Source organism: Bombus pascuorum, chromosome 2 (assembly GCF_905332965.1).
Source record: "Bombus pascuorum chromosome 2, iyBomPasc1.1, whole genome shotgun sequence".
NCBI classification, from domain to species: Eukaryota; Metazoa; Arthropoda; class Insecta; order Hymenoptera; family Apidae; genus Bombus; species Bombus pascuorum.
The window spans coordinates 3,521,371-3,539,106 of record NC_083489.1 but is presented as its reverse complement, the minus strand read 5'-3'; the positions used below and the strand labels follow the sequence as shown (position 1 = coordinate 3,539,106).

The window sequence follows — 17,736 nt, the reverse complement described above, 5'->3', positions numbered from 1 at the left end:
TATGTACAACATATCAAACAGTTACTTCAGTATGTATTTCACATATTTATTGTAAAACAATATAATTATATACAAGCTATAAAACATTTTTCGAAAATAATAATCATAAATATATTATTTTCATAATCAACAAATTTTACATTTTATAAGATATTATCGTGATTTCTATTGAAATTAACTATATATCAATTAATAAACAAGGATTAGCAAATGTTAAATGAGTTGCACACGAATACCGTCCCACAATTATTAGGATATTATAAATATAGTTCATTTTAAGTGTTTTGTACAATATATTTCTAATTTAAGAATGATTTTCAATTAATTGATCACAGATTCATTATCAAAAAATTTAATTACGCAGTCCACAATTTGATCAACCACGCATACAATACGTACACATACAGACGTGTATTGCATGCGCGTCTCACATATACAACAGATGTTGATAATAAATTGATAATATTGTTTTATCTTATTAATTTTTATTATAATTTTTCATTGCATTACGGAGCATTTCTGATTTATAAAGTTCTAAATGCAATCGATTTGTTTCCTCTCTTAATGATGATAAAAATTGGTCAATTTCAACTTCATTAAGATTATCGCTTGGTGAATGAGGAAAATGATATACATTCTCTGAAAATATATTACTGGACAAATGTCCAGGTACATACATATAATCTTCTACTTGATTATAAGGAACATTAGGCATATAATTATAAAAAGGAGCATAATATTGTGAATTTATAGGCTTCTTTGATTTTTGTTGATATAAATTACAAATATTGATTTTCTCAGTTGTAACTTCATTATCTAAATGTCTCTGTGAAACATTTTTTGTTAAAGGTGTAGAAGAAAAATTACTTGAATTATTCTTTCGATGTTCGTTAATTCTAGGAACAGAAACAGAACTTTGTGGTTCATTATCTACATAAGACTCTTGACAATTAAATATATCTTGAATATTCTGACTATTTTTTCTGCTTAAATTTGTTTCTGTAAAAGACGAATTTAACCGATCTGTCATTGATCTAGATGACAAATCTGATTGCGTTTGTGACGTATATTGTTTTTCATATGTATCAGTACTATCAGATGATCTGATAATATATTGTTCTTTAGCAGTATTATCTCCTTGTTTCTGAGTCTTTTTCCGTCTACGAAATTTATTTTTCGCATATACTTTTCCATTCAATCTATGTTCCTTAACGGTATCATTTTCGCTAGAAAATATACTTGATGTACTACTAGTCAAGTTACAATTTTCATGACGTGTAACTTTTTGTATTTTAAAAAGATCATCCAAACCTAAATCAGTTGATATAGAATTGTCAGAACTATGGTTATTACTCATTTTATCCCATTTATTATCACTTAGAGAGACGTTTTCTTCTTGACTAGTCATATTTCCAATATTATCTAGTGCCTTATGTAAAATATCAACCTTTGAATTAATAACATTTTCACCTCGATTTGTGCTATCAAAATGTTCTAATAATTTATCTTCCTGTTCTTTACTTTCATTTTTATTTGATTCCTTCTTAGATAATTCACTTTGTATGACTGTTAACAATTCATTAACTGTAGAGTTGTTTAAACTTTTTAATTTTTGTATTAAATTGTACTTTTTAGGCTCATCAATGAATGTCACAAAACTTGCTATTTGCAATAAATGTTCCCTAGGATAAGGATTTGAATATAAATATCGTAATGCATTGAGATAATCTTCTCTGTCTGTGTTGGAGATCATAAGATTTGGCATATATGAATCTAATTCAACAGGATATGGAAAATATGCATTAAAATTTTTGCCACATTTTCGATGGGAACTTTTGAAATTTTCTATTTCTTTATATAGTTCTAATACATTTTCATCTACAGAAGTTCTAAAATATAAATAAGTGTCATTTACTTCATCGTCATTTCGTATTTCTGGATAAACACATAAGAGAGCTTTCTTTTGTACTCTATAAAATACTTTGAGCATTTCAACGTGTTTCTGATATATGAACTTTTGTATAGATTCTTTCATTACTTCCATTGCATTATTTAATAATTTGATTTCAAAATCAAGTTTGTTTTTCCAAATAACTGCCTGTTTCAATAATATTTCCTCATCATTTGAACATAATTCATCACAAAATGTATTAGAATCTTTCATATATTCTTTGAGATGAGAATTCAATTCTTCTAAAACGGAAACATCTATGCTATTTTGAACATTATTTGAGATAGTTATCAGAGTATCAGCAGTTACATCACTCTTTTTCTGAATTTTCTGTTCTGAGTCTTGTTTCTGCATTTCATTATGTACAATACTTCTAGAAATGGTATCTTCAGAATGTACATTAATATTCACGTAATTATGATGAAAAGATTTTTCTGTATTTTTACTTTCAAAATTATATTTTGTAAATTCAATAATCGTATCAATATTAGAATTTGATAAATCATCTTCTTGTAAATCTGATAAATCAACTTTAAATACCACATTTTCATTGTTTTTCTGCCAGCTGGAAGGATTATCGATTGAGGCATCCAATGTAAAACTATGTATAATTTTGGGCTTAGACACACTGTACGACATAATTGTAGTCTCTTTCTTCTTCTTTTTAATGCATTGAGATTCATCTATCAGATTAATACATGGTACAAACAAAGAATTAACTTTTATTTTATTTTGTAAATTAGGCATGTTTCTTAAACAGGAAAACTTCATTATATTATTTTTTACTTCTTTCACATTTTCTGTAACTTCTTTATTTATATTATCTGTTGTTTCGTTAACTTTTGACTTTACATTATTCTGTATTTCTATATTAGGAGTATTTATAGATAACTCATTAATAGCTGTAGTGATAGGCTTAATGTCAAGTTGATCTTCGTCTTTTTCAGATTTTGCGTAAAGTTTCTCAAATTTTGTATTAGAAGTATTCCAAATATCATTTGGATAATCAGAAGGAAGTTTCAGTACATAAAAACCTGGACCTCCAACGGACATTAATAATTTTTTTAATGTTTCTAACTCATTTTCTGCAATTATTGTTATAGAAAGACCATAAGATCCATAACGTCCAGCTCTTCCTATTCTATGCAAATATGTTGGTGCATCTATGGGTAAATCAAGGTTTATAACTAAATTTACGTTATCTGCATCTATACCTCTTGCAGTTAAATCAGTTGTTACCATTATTTTACATTTAAAAGTCTTTAATTTATTAATGGCCTCAAGTCTTTTATTCATATCTTGATTTCCAGCAAAAAATGTTGCTTTAAAACCCATAGCACTAATTTTGTTACATACAGATTGGGCTCTGTAAAAGACGGTGTATTTTAAATATATATATGCATGGTGCTTAATTATTTGAAAAAGTGTAAATAAAAGAACTTATAAAAATATACTTACCTTGATTGATAATTTGAAAAAACTAAACTTTGTTTGAATGGAATTTTGTTAAATATCTTTATTAATTCGTCTACTTTTATTTGAACCTAAAATTTAGTATTAAAATAATTTTATAACATTTAATATAGTAGATCAAGTCCATAAGTTCATGCATATTTTTAACTGTAATAAAACAATAAAAAGATATGAAAATGAATTTACAATATATTTACCATTATTTAGTACGATTCCTTATTATTTTTATAATAATTTATGCACTGCGTGTTTTTATAATAAGTGCAATAAAAATGGACATGAACTTATGAACTGACTTGATATTTGTATGATTATACAAAACAAGAAAATTAAATCAAACCTGTTTCATAACATTTGGATGAAAAGGAACAACTGTTATAAACTGTGTAAGTCCAACAAGTATTGGTTCATTGTTATCTGGAGATGCTAAAACAGGAGAACACATATATGCCTGTAAAAATATTTCCAAATCTCCCGGATAAGTGGCACTTGATGCTATAACTTGTTTACTTAGTGGTAATTTTGAAAAGATATAGCTGAAAATTTTTATTGTGAATAATATTTTTATTTCTTTAATAATGTCAATAATATATTTCATTATTATACGAACTTAATGTCTTTCTGAAAACTGGTTTCCATTAATTTGTCTGCTTCATCAAGAATAAATAATCTAACATTTTCAACTTTTAAGAATTCTTTATCAATTAAATGTCTAATTCTACCTGGGGCACCAACAGCTATGTGACAATTATTCAATTTCTTTTTATCACTTTCTATAGCTGTTCCTCCTATAAATACTTCAACTTTTAAACCTGAAATTAAAAAAATAATTTTATTTCATAACTCCAATTATCAGTCATCAAACAAATAAATTTAACTAAATTTAGAAATATATTTACCTTCTATTTCACAAGCTACAGACGAAAAAACTTGTGCAATTTGTACAGCAATTTCTCTAGTAGGTGCTAGTACTAATACTTGTACAGATGATATATCTATATCAATCATTTCAAGTGATATTATACAAAATACTAAAGTTTTACCAGTCCCTGATTTGGCACGTACTATTAAGTCTGTAGTTAACATATATATTAATAACTTATAGCTTAAAATATACAGATATAAAATAGAAAATATTATATACCAAAACCACATCTTCCTAAAGGAATTGCTTTTAATTGTATAGGTGAAGGTCTTTGGAAACCACAAAGAGATAATCCATCCAAAATTTTTTGGGAAAATCCCATTTGATAAAATGTAATATCTTCTTGCACTTTAATATCCCTTGTCCGTGGCTTTTTATCAATATCATGTGCAATAATATGAGACATTTTCTCTATTTTCTCCTGTAACATAACTAGAAAAATATTGTTTGAAATTTAGTTTTATTATTTAAACGAAATTACGTAGATACTAGTATAGTATTAACCTGCTTAAATCAGATTAGAATTATTTTCTAATATTATATCATTTTGTTCAATCACATACATATAATATATATATTAAATGAATGTACTTCACTGTTAATATTTTATGTATTACTAGGGGCATATCTACAAGATATACCTGAATAATCGCGTATAATTCTTAGCGTGCCGGCTTTTACTTGTGATAAAAACAAGGTTACAAATTTTGTTGAATCGTCATACATAAATATACCTACTTGACATGTTATAGAGACTGTTTTGATGTACCAGTATTACTTTCCTATTTGTTACTCAAGTTAATCCATTCTCCAATCACTTTATGTAAACTGGACAAACCGTAAAAACTTCAGTATAATCAGAGAGGAAATTTCCTCTCTGGTATAGTCTATCCATTGAAACAAGACAATAAACGTAAACAAAATTTGATTGCTGCAACTGTAATCAAAATTTCTTTGCTGAATGGGGAATTTCAGATTGCGTTGTTGCTAAAGTACTTTGGTCGTGCTTAGAAGTTTCGGATAAACAAACTTGATAATTAACAAATGGTTTAAAAAATAACATACAGAAGACATGCAAGAATACAAAGAAACCCAAATTTAATTGAATTAAACTTGATACAAATAACTATATTTTAATAAACTAATTACAGATTGAGAAATCTTTAATCTTTAATTAATCTTTAATCTTTAACCTTTAATCTAGTATGATTTCCATCCTTTTTGGATAGCACCCAGATGTCGGAATTAGCTTTACAATATTCCTCCCTTTCTCTCGTTATTTAGTCTATTTATATCTTCGTATTTTACATAACAAACGCAATTTGCTTATGGTTCGATAAGAAAAATTGTTATTAATTAATATCAATAGTAATTGTTCCTATTGAAGTTTATCATATAGCAGAGCAAACGATTTATTTGATATTATGATATGTTATGATAATTTAGATAAATATGTAAATTAGAAAATGATTATAATTATCGCTAATAGATAATTTGACAATTAATCAATATTTACATAGATAAATTCTCTCTGTTCATTGCTTCGGCTATGCTAGTTTACAATTTGAATTTGGCGCCAGCTAGTTCATGCATTGTTCAGTAGAAGGTGTACAGTGTTCAGTCTACAGTGTACTTAGTATTAATGGTGAATTTATAGTTACGACAAATGTAAATAATGATTTATTTAATATAAAAATTGTGAAAATACAATATAAATTTATGTCGTAAGTAGTTTTTTTAAGTGAAAAAACATGGGTCGCCGTTCAATAAATACCACAAAAAGTGGGAAATATATGAATCCTACTGATCAAGCACGTTAGTAGATAACATAACCAAGCAATTTACTTAAAAGTCATAAATTTGCTAATTATTATAACTTATTACTTACAAATTTATTACAGGTAAAGAGGCACGTAAAAAAGAATTAAAGAAAAATAAAAAACAAAGACAGTTAGTACGTGCTGCTGTTTTAAAGGGCAAAGATCCTGCTCAGATTATTGAAGAAATGGAAAAAATAGATCAAATGGGTCAGTAAAATATTTGATAGTTTATGAATCGTTAACATTATTAATTTTATAATACATACATGCATATAATTTTTAGAATATAATGTCATGCAGCCACCGCCACTTAATGAGAAAGTTTTGAAAGATAAACGAAAGAAATTAAAGGAGACCTTAGATCGTGTCTTAAAAATGTATGTAAGTACTTTCTATGTAATAGTTATAAATTTTCTTCAAAAATTATTGGTAAGATTAAATCAACAGTGATAGTTAACACATTGTAAAATATTACATACATATTTAGTTTTGTTTCTTTATAGGCAAAGGATGATCAGGAAAAATGGGCAGAGTTAAAAGAACAATTGATACAATATGAACGTAGAAGAATAGATCTTGTTTCTTATTTTGAAGCTGTAAGACATGCACAACAAGTACAAGTTGATGAAATTCCATTACCATCAGCTGGTAATGACATATCTCGAATGTACTCAGGTATTTACTTATTATGGTATTTATTATTATGGTATTATTTACAATTTCATTCACTTCATGTACATATCTTATATCTGTTTAGGTTCTTTAACTTCACAAATACCTTTACCAGATATGCCACAACCACCAGCACATATGTATCCCCCTCATCCACATTACATACCACAGCATCATCCCCTTATGAATATACCAATACCACCAAGTATTTTAAAGAAAACAAGTGCATATGCAACATCCCCTTCTATACCTACACTAGCACCTAATAAAGAATCACCTGGTGTCCCACCTTTTCCACCTCCTGATCTATCAAGTGATGATGAAGATATGTCTGAGAAGGTTAGTGTTTAAATTTGTTCAAAATCAGTTAATACATTATTACTTTAGAAATATGAATATTATATAATTATGAAATTATGTATAGACTAAAGAACCAGTACCAAAATCGAGAACAATTCGATTTGCGGATGATAAAGAAGATAATAAACAAGAATCAGATGGTAAAGATAAGGACGGCGACAAAGAGAAGGAAAAAGAAAGAGACATAGCTAAAGTAAAACCAACTACTCTACAACAGAAAATGTTAGCTATGGCAGGGCAAGATATTGATCAGTTTATGCGTGAAATGGAAGTTGTCCATAAAAAGCGGGAAACTGAACGAGCTCAAGATTTAAATGCTCGATTGTCACTACTGGAAGCAGAAAATGAATCTAATTCAAAGTCTAATAATAAATCTGGTAATAATAAAACAGAAGAAGAAGATCTAGAACCTCCAGGAGCATCAGACCATTCATCAAACCATAATCAACATACATCACATTCTCATTCTCAACATACACAACCACACACAATGCCCCCTATGGGATTGCCGCCACCTCCTTTAATGTACAGACCTCCACCACCACCATTACACTTAAGGATGCCGCCGCCCCCACCGCCCCGTATTGGACTTCGATTACCTCCTGGTAAGGATAATACGCACTAATTAATGATTTGTCAATATAAAGATAATGAATAAATTGATAATTATTACTTTGTGATTATAGGCCCACCACCAGGAATGCCAAGGATGTTGAGACCTGGTCCACCAAGTATGCCAAGAATGCCTCCTCCACAAATGCAAATGCCAAATCTATCAAATATGACAAATATAGGAAATCCTCAAATGCAGACACAATCTGCAACAGGATCACAACCTAAAACACCTAATGTACTTTCTGCTGCACCACAATTAATTAATCGAAAAGATAAAGATGGTAAAAGCACTACAACTATCGAAGCAAAACCACAAATTAGGAATTTAGCAGCTGATGTTACAAGATTTTTACCTACCTCTCTTCGTGTGAAAAGGGATGATAAAAAGAAACCAAGTACTTTATCAAGACTTTCAGAAAGGATACCAGAAACGCAACCAATACGAACTACTCAACCTAAAACAAAAGATGATGCATATATGCAGTTTATGCAAGAAATGGAAGGATTACTTTAAATTTGTAATACTATGTATAATAAAACTTTACTTGGATAGCAAAAAATTAAATCTTGAAGAATACATTGCAATTATTATTACTATAATTAAAATACTAATGATATATACATATGGACATATTTTTTAATTTTTAATTCTTGAAATTTATGAATTTCCAGTGCTTTTTTTATGCGTAAATTTATATGAACTGAATTTGTTCACAAGCGTAGCTAAAAGATTTCGACCAAAAAGATGTTTTATTGAATATTGTACTTTCTAGTAACAACATGAACTTGTACTTTTTCTACTTAAATTTATAAAAAATTGTTTTTTACTCAATACATGATGAAAATTTGTTCTATTATTTAATTTTAACGAATTAACAGAAAAGACAATGATGTTGTAAAAATTTATTTTCATTAAAATTATGAAATCGCAGACTATTATTAAGGCATGCGCTTAATGATCAATATGACAGACTTGCCCTTGCTATTTCCAACAATAGTAAACCTCATTTCCTAGTTTCTAGTTAAACATTATCATATAAACAAATCTCGCTAAGGAAAACTGTACGAAAATTGAGTCGTGTCTAATCATGAAAAACCAACATGGACTATCAACAAAGTCTGCGTTCTTGCGAGACAAACAGAGATAAGTAGAGCGTCTCTGTGTTTGTCTTAGCATTCATAGCATGTCACGCATGCGTAAATCAAGAATTTTCTTACTTTCCATGTTGATTTTTCATAATTAATCACGACTCAATTTTCAGGCGGTTTTCCCTAGGCTTCAGTATGTGTGAATATGGAGACCTGTTTATATGATCGCGGTTATCGTTACCAGGTCGAGGGAATAAAGGGAAAGTAGTATAATTACTGAACTAATGATGTGATGAATCGTACTATTAACAAATGTAGATGGAGGGACAAATAACGGCGGTTTTTTGTTTTACATTGTTACGATTAGGTTAGGCAACGTATTTTTTTAAATAATTTCATTGAAAAAATGTAATTTATATTAAGTAAATTATTATTTACTTTTTTAAAATAAAATACTATGCAAATCTTTTTGCTAAAAAAATATTTGTAATTAATTTATATCACATAGAACGTAACTCATGTCACATAATATAAATGACATATTATAGAGTGGCAGTGGAGTTAATATGACACCATGTATTATTCCCTCGTGAGGGAATTCGCCTGACAACTGGCAACAGTGGTTACGGCAACCCTGTTTCCTACTTCTCTATAAAGAGATAGGAAGTCGTTCCTTAGTTTTGTGACTACTTGTAAAAGTATTTAAATATTATTATTAATATTTCATAAAAATTAATTGTACCCTACGTTCCAGAGTTAAATGTATTGTAAAAAAGTATTTTTATGTCCTGAAACTAATTATATTTGAAGTGGTTTAACTTGAACTCAAAACATGTATCCAAGAAATAGACAAAGCCAAGGCTATCCCAATAGTAAGTAGCTTTAAATAATTTTACAGTAAATTTGTAATTGTTTGCCTAGATATTTTAATGTAATGGTATATTTTTTGTTCATTATTTATAATAGTTGAAGGTATGTAAATGGTTGTAGTAGAAGAAAATCAATACCTATATACCGGTTTATAAAGAATGGCGTTCTACAATAAATATTTTGACATAATTTTACGTTATACTTCCTCAATGATACTAAAAATGATGTTCTAAAATAATTTTTATAATTTATTTTGATTTTTTTAAACATGCTTATATATAAAAAAAAAAACTTTTTCGTTTAACATGTTAATTTGAACTTGAATAATGTAAAAATTGTATACATAGTTACAAAATTATTGGCACATACAGAAAGTTAACAGAAATACGAAAAATAAAAAGATGATAAAAGTATTCTCAGCACTTTTTATTTAAAAAATATAGTTTTCTAGTCCTTTAACTAAGAAATCTATGGAAAAAAACAATAAAATTATCATTTGTGGTTATGAAAAAATAATGTGAAACAATTCCAAGAATTAATTAGAATCACAAAGTTGGCAACACATGTTGTTAAACTTAATAGTTTTCTATAATAATAATTAGAATTTTTATTTTATGAGATATCCTTTTTCTTTTATCACCTCTCCAAGTTGGATGTTAATTAATTTTGTAATGTCTTATACTGAGTTTATAAGGCAGTATTTGGGTACTTTAATTGTTTTTCATAGAATGTTACACGTGTGTCATTAATTTTATAACCTGAATAAGTGCAAATCAACAACTATACTAATAATTTCATTGCTTTTTATATAATATTCATAATTCAAAGACTAAATATTATATTTTTTAAATAAAGAGTGCTGAACATCCTTTTATTATCATTTTATTTTTCATATTTCTCTTAACCTTCTCTATGTGTGAATAATTTTGAGACTCAGTCTATTTATTATAAAGCCGTGAATGTGTTTCTCTTGATTTTATTATCATTGATTTCAATAAAAGATACCAATAATTTTATTAACTATGTTTCCAGTGAGAAACCAAAGTAATCCAAATGTACCGTATCAAGGTCAAAGCATTGTAAGTTACTATTTTAAGAATAATTTTACTGCATAACTTTAACTCAAAAAGTATAAGAGAAGCATATGTATATATATATTTTGAAAACAATAATTTGCCAAATAAATCATTCATATAATTACATGTAGTATAGAAACATATATAGTGTGTAGTATGTAAATAAATGAATAACACATTATTTTCATTATATCAATTGATAAAATCTGTTTAAGTAATTTAGAAATTTATATATCAAAAGATGCAAAACACACACACTCAATATTTGTTATCTAAGTATTCCAGATCTTAAAATTGTTTTACTTTTCTATAATTATATTTAATTTATTTATTGATTTAAATTATTTATATGTACTAAAGATGTTAAAAATATAATATATTTAACTTTATACATAATACAATGAAAAAATATGATGTAAAGTACTAATATCTTAAGTAATTTAAATTAGTATTATTTAAAAATGCATTTTTTGTTTTTACAAAATATAAAATACACATTTGCATTTCTTAAACTTATACATATGTATATACATAAAAAATATTTCCAGTATAAAAATAATATGGAAGTATTTTTTATATTAATCTAGTACAAATACTAAACTACATTAGAGTTTTATGTTATATATATCAATAAAATACATTAGATATACAATACAATGATATTCACTAATATCATTTGATATATGTATACCAGAAATTTATGACAAAATGATTCATAAATACATTTAGCACTTTTTAATATACTCAATATCTGATAATTTTATTCGATCATACTTTGAATAGAGTTATGAAATCTAAATAATAATACAAGTAACAATAAAATAAAAACAAAAGCAAAATTGGTTAATTCAAATGAATCATCCCGTTTTTGTCCAAAAAAATATATTAACATGTAAAATTTAAATCCTTTTTTAAATTGAATATTTTTAAATTAGTTTGTTTCTAATCTACTTTTTTAGAAATATTAATAAGATCATTATCTTTCATAACAAATAACAGCATTTATAAAGCATATTATTTTTTTATTTTATGTCATATTAATATAAAAGGAAAGAAATTGTGTGTGTGTGAGAGTGAGAGAGGGGGAGGGAGAGGGAGAGAGAATGAAATATTTTGAATTCATCATAATTAGAATGTGTAATTATTGTTTTCAATATTTCCATTTGTTGTTTTCAATATTTCATCCATTTGCATGTACTAATTAGTGATCCCTACTTTCCCCTCCCCTGCAATGCAGGAACTAGTAGCTATACAACAATACCGAGGAGGTCTATTCAGCCAGGGGCTAGTTCGTCAGTTACCCCCATAGCGTAGCTTGCCATAGGCCATATTTTTAATAACATACTGAACTGATGTTTACATAACATTTTAGGCTAAACTGTTTGTCACTATTAGTAATTATGCTTTAGGTACAAACTAAAAATAAACTTGTCTTGGTACTACATATGTAGGTTTCTCTGAAATATTATGATTTAATAGTTACAAAATATAAAAATGGCGCATGTAAGTTTTCTGTTTTTTTAAATCTCCATTATTTATTAAATTTTATTTCACAATTAGCTTAAGTATTTGTTTTCATAAACATGAGCAAATTTTATACACAACGTGTTACAAAATTATATTTATTATTGATATAAGGCATATAGTAATGAAACTTTTACTTAGGTTTAAAAATCTTTATTCTTCTTCTTACTCTCCTTTTACTCTCCTTTTTCCTATTTTCTATTTTATGTAAACTCAGTTCAGTTATACATAAGGAAATATAGGCCACAGAAATAATTTGGCTGGTATGAGTTATGGGAGTAGCATTAGACTGCTTTCAAGTACATATGCGATGCTAGACCTTGGTGGGATAGCACAACCGTACAGGTTCCTTGTGTAGCGGCGACCCACCCTATGTTTTGCAGTACAATCAGCAAGCCAGTTTTCAAGCAACACAACCTCCTCCAAATCAACAAAGTAATTACAAACAAGGAAGTTCACAAAATGCACAACCATTTAAACCACAGCAGCAGCAACAGCAACAACAACCACAAATGCAACAGGTAGCAGCAAGGAATTTGCAACATAGCAAATCTCAGCAACCACAAATGCAACAAGTAGCAGCAAAGAATCTACAACAAGGGAAACCACAACAGCAACAACAATTGCCACAGCAAATTAAACAACCACAACAACCCATTACCAATTCTCCTCAAAGCCAAGCTCAACCACAGCCTCAATCACAATCCCAACAACAATCTCAACCACAGTCTCAATCACAATCACAATCACAATTTCAATCTCAAATACAACGGTTGAAACCAATTTTAAAACTACCTTCCCATAATCAGCAACAAAGTGCAATTGCTATACAAAATAATCCTGTTTCATCTTCTCAACCATTAGTTTCTACTCCAACATCTCCCATAACAACTAACTCTAATCCTACACCTCCAACAAGTAATAGCACATCTGAAGCAAAGAATGATAATCAAGAGCCTGAAGATACAGATAATAAAATAGAAGAACAACTTCCAAGATGGAGGCGTAAAGCACCTGGATGTAAGTATTTAAAATAATCATTAAGAAGCAGTTTTTAATTCTGCTTTTTCTAAGTTTATTTAAAACATTTTTTTTAACTACATTTGAAATAATTTTGAAATTTATATTGCATAAATTATCTAAATATAGAAACATTATATACATAATGATGATAATCCACTGCGCAAATTTGAAGATTGAAACTATTACTATGTGCTCTAATAGATTACTATTGAGCTATTGCATATTTATAATCATTGTGAATATTGATATACTGATATATATATATGGAAAAAATTAATAAAATATACTTTTGTTTAATAAATTACATAAAGTTTATACCTTCAGTTAGAGTAAATAAAAGACTGAAACGACTTCGCTTGAATCAACGTCTACGAAAGACATTGCAACCCAAGAATGCAATTATGGTACTAAATGAAATGAAACCTGGAGTCCAGTTCACATTTCCTGAAACTCAAGGACCTATGCCAAACTCTCTGTATCTCGTTCATGCAGAGGTATTTAGAATAATTTAGTGTGTTCATACATTATAAATACTAAAATCCTAAAATAATTGTTTTTATTAAAAATAGCTTGATGGTAAAACTTATGTTGGACAAGGATTATCTAAACCACTTGCTCGTCAAAATGCTGCTGAAAATGCATTGAAAGCATTATTACTTGAAAAAATGACGGCAGCATCTATGAAAGCACGTATTGATGCTGAATCAGATGGACAATCAGTTCAATCTATGGATTCATCTACTATATCAAAAGAGGAAAATAACGAAGAAGGTGTAACAGCAATGGATACTACTGTTGATGAAAGTGATGAAATTCCATGGAGCTCTTTAGCTAGTTTTGCATTGTATAAACTTTTCCTTGAATGGCATAATCAAGGAACATCAGTTCCAGTTCCAAGACCAGGATTACCGTCACCTGTTAAAGGAATTAAAAGAGAGATTTCTCATGTTCAAAAAACTCCAGCTCAGAAAGAACTTCCACCTAATGCAACAAACATACACCCTGTAATGTTATTAAATCAAATGAGACCAGGTTTAACATATGTAGAACTTAATCGCGTTGGTAATCCACCAAATACAATGTTTACTCTTGCTGTTGATATTGATGGCATTGAATATTCAGGAACAGGTAATGTGATTTCTATTTTAGTTTAAGCATTTATATTTTTATTTTATACATAAATATAAAAAATGTGTTGTATATTATAGCAAATTGCAAATTAATGATTTTATTTTATATGTTTCTTTTATGTTGGATTAAAAATAAATGTATGTTACAGCAAAGAACAAAAAGGATGCCAAAAAAATAGCAGCAAAATCTGCACTTCTTGCTTTGTATGGTTTAAATTATCCAGATGAAGCTTCATCAGCAGTGGACCAACCAGTAGCTTAAATCATCATACAGACATCATTAATTTTTGTAATATATTATAAAATAATACTATTATTCATTTTACTTTAACTGCTTTAATTCATATATTGCGTGAATTGTAGCATATTACAAAAGACATTCGAAAAATTTGAGAATTGCAACGACGAAAAAGATTTAAATATATAAACATGTAGAATTCATTTATACATTATTTTCAGTATATCTTATTTTTCCGTCCAACGGCCTTGAAAACGGCCTTGGTTGTTTAACTTACAGAACTAAAATTGAACTAAACTAACTAACTACGTCTAAAACTATTTTCTATTGTCTTGCTCCATTGCACTTTCTTACTCTTACTTGTCTTCTTTTGAACTTCTATTGGGTTAAGATCTCAAATCTTGCCTTTTTTCTACTCCCCAGCCTCCCCCGCCGCGCATATGTACTCTGTGTTTCTCATCATATCAAAACCTACGTATTCTATTCTTCCAAATTTCCGTATCTCATCCTGAGTATCAATCTTATTGGCTTCCTTTCATCCCTTTATTAACTAAGTGCTTTGGTATCCCATCTGTTTTCAAATCTTTATATCTACAGTCAAACTTAGAATTTATTATCTTACTAAATTTAAGAACAATTCTTCTTAAAGTTATACATTCTCATACATTTTCTAAGAATGCATTTTTTTCTCGTTTGTACTTAAATACTCCAATCTTTCCTGACTATATTCAAATCTTCTTAAATATCTCTCTTTACTTATTTGACATTCGGACGTTTTTGTTTCCTTCTTTTTCTCTTTTAATACTTCCTTGGTTAAGGTTCTTCTCGTTACCTCTTCTACCTTTATTTCATATTTGATGGGTTTAAAGCCCAAACATACTTTCATCTTTTAATTTTTGATCCCTTCTAATGTTATGTAATCTGTCCGTCCAATCCCAAAGTTCACTTTAAATATTAGTTGTATTCTTCTTAATTCATCTCTTTCCTTATATCCTAAAATTTTTGCTCCATATGATATTACACATTTTATTAAATTATCTAATAAACTTATTCTTTCCATATAATCATTCAGGAACAGTTTTTCTCCAATTCTTCAGCCTTATCCTACTGTTAACACTTAGCCTCGCTCAGACAAGTCAACCTATACGCTGTCCACTGCACATTTTTCCAAGTATCGAGGACTAATATTTGTTACTTAAAAAACGAAGAAGTCTAAAAATTATTTAAATGGTCAATTATGTTTTGCGGTAATGATTTTATTTAACGATTTCACGTGTTGTTTATACGAAACATCAAATTATAAGTATATATTAAAAGCATAAAAAAATATAGATAAAATTACAAACATTAAAGATAACTAAATATAAATAACACGACTTGAACGTGAAGTTAAAAATTCATAATGCATTTTAGTATTTTTTTACAATGTGATATCGTTCGATTATAATTTTATTTAGTCGTAACTGATAGTGTAACTTTTTAATTAATTTTAACACCACTAAATTGGTGTATTTTATTATATACTGTATTTTATAAAAGCAGAAAAAGTGGCGCAATTAATTGAAAACAATTCCAGGTAAATAATAACTGATAATAAAAAAAAGAAAACGTGTTACAGAAGTCAAATAGGGAGATCCCGTTCGGTCACGCAGCGATGTATTTTACAGAGGGGAGATCTTATTCGGCTGGCTAAGTGTTAAGTTACCCTTCTTTATCAATTCTGTCAGTTCTTTTATATTTTTCTCATTTTTATTAAAAATATCTCCAATATTTGAAAACTATTACTCCTTCAACTTTTTCCATCCCATTGGCATAATCCAATGACTAAAATTGTTTTTTCTTATTACGAGTTTCAAGTTTTCCTACTTGCCCCTTCTTCGATTCTTCTTTGATAACCGAGATGAAAATCACAACATCGTGCTCAAGAGACAGTACGTACCCCTAACGTTCCCTTTTTGCGACCACTTTTCACTTTGGCTGTATTTCTCGTTTTCGCATATATTTCTTTTATTCTTCTTACCAAATCGTTCTTAATTCTTTTCCTCTCATTATTATCTATAATTGTTCCCTAAACACGTTATTAAATGCAACTTTTAAATGGATAAATATAGCAAAAACTCCTTCCTTTTTTAGCTAATTCCTTTTGCCATGTGATTTGTATGTTTTTCCTCCCGAAGTCGGCTTGCGCGTCGCCTCTGATAAAAGGCCCTGGAATACAATCCATTTCTTCAGTCTCTTCGTTTACAATAACAAATTCATTTATACACATCCCGTTATGTATATGTAGTATTTAAATATCAAAATACTATATATCAGAGATTACAAAAATCAGAGATTTGTGGAAATATTCTTTCTTATATATTTTGCATTATGATATAAATAGTAAACAACATATATTAGAATTATCAATAAATTTCTTTATCATGTAATTTGATCAAATTACATTAATATCTTATTTTGCTTCAACTTTCACATTTTTGTATTTCATAACCATGTAATTTTTATTAATAATTCATGTGTAATCAAATTCTACTTAAAAATTTTACTGATAATAGTCATGATAATAATGTAAAAGTGTTTGTAAATATACAATTAACAAGAAAGTGTAATTCAAGTTGCATTTTTGTAGAAAATCTGTTTTCTTTAAGAAAATTGTACTTTAACCGTTTTAGCGCCACGCAGCGCGATTGCGCTGTTCGCTTACTGTGGTGAATTGCGTCGCTATGTTTGGTCACGATTGTCAATTTGAAGCGCTATCGCGCTGCATGGCACAATAAGACACAGATTCTTAAAAACCCCTGGCACTAAAACGGTTAATATGTAATATATCCTTATTTTGTATCTAATGTTTCTCATTGTATTGTATTCAAATGATGTTAATAATAAATTGATATGTATAAATAAATTTTATGTTTGCCAATATTTATCATGCATTAAAATACAAATTCTCTTTTATTTTCAACGAAATAT

At 28.3% G+C, this 17,736-nt stretch overlaps 3 protein-coding genes across 11 annotated transcripts; 2 read left to right on the top strand and 1 right to left on the bottom strand.

Annotated features, from left to right (window-relative positions):
* Positions 1 to 25: 25 nt before the first annotated feature.
* On the bottom strand, positions 26 to 5,790 carry LOC132916327 (uncharacterized). 5 transcript variants are annotated; one of them, XM_060976228.1, is made up of 8 exons: positions 5,543 to 5,790; positions 4,946 to 5,510; positions 4,569 to 4,770; positions 4,324 to 4,497; positions 4,035 to 4,236; positions 3,765 to 3,960; positions 3,410 to 3,495; positions 26 to 3,317 (listed from the first exon to the last, which is right to left on the bottom strand). In XM_060976228.1, exons 2-8 carry the CDS (start codon positions 4,973 to 4,975, stop codon positions 479 to 481), a joined length of 3,729 nt encoding a protein of 1,242 aa, XP_060832211.1. In that variant the 5' UTR covers positions 4,976 to 5,510; positions 5,543 to 5,790; the 3' UTR covers positions 26 to 478. The 5 variants fall into 5 exon arrangements, with proteins under 5 accessions (XP_060832211.1, XP_060832212.1, XP_060832213.1 ...); XM_060976229.1 differs by having other exon boundaries at positions 4,569 to 4,781; positions 5,088 to 5,510; XM_060976230.1 differs by having other exon boundaries at positions 4,569 to 4,781; positions 4,854 to 5,510; positions 5,543 to 5,789.
* Positions 5,791 to 5,970: 180 nt separating this feature from the next.
* On the top strand, positions 5,971 to 8,393 carry LOC132916331 (WW domain-binding protein 11). Its single transcript, XM_060976240.1, has 7 exons — positions 5,971 to 6,164; positions 6,251 to 6,376; positions 6,453 to 6,550; positions 6,673 to 6,844; positions 6,927 to 7,180; positions 7,266 to 7,806; positions 7,888 to 8,393. The coding sequence occupies exons 1-7, from the start codon at positions 6,101 to 6,103 to the stop codon at positions 8,328 to 8,330; spliced, it is 1,698 nt and encodes a 565-aa protein (XP_060832223.1). The 5' UTR covers positions 5,971 to 6,100; the 3' UTR covers positions 8,331 to 8,393.
* An 851-nt stretch (positions 8,394 to 9,244) lies between these two features.
* Positions 9,245 to 17,688, top strand: LOC132916333 (uncharacterized). 5 transcript variants are annotated; one of them, XM_060976243.1, is made up of 6 exons: positions 9,245 to 9,777; positions 10,808 to 10,854; positions 12,861 to 13,395; positions 13,723 to 13,892; positions 13,968 to 14,526; positions 14,678 to 17,688. In XM_060976243.1, the coding sequence occupies exons 1-6, from the start codon at positions 9,738 to 9,740 to the stop codon at positions 14,788 to 14,790; spliced, it is 1,464 nt and encodes a 487-aa protein (XP_060832226.1). In that variant the 5' UTR covers positions 9,245 to 9,737; the 3' UTR covers positions 14,791 to 17,688. The 5 variants fall into 5 exon arrangements, with proteins under 5 accessions (XP_060832226.1, XP_060832225.1, XP_060832227.1 ...); XM_060976242.1 differs by having other exon boundaries at positions 9,246 to 9,777; positions 12,759 to 13,395; XM_060976244.1 differs by having other exon boundaries at positions 9,247 to 9,777; positions 12,089 to 13,395.
* Positions 17,689 to 17,736: the final 48 nt, after the last annotated feature.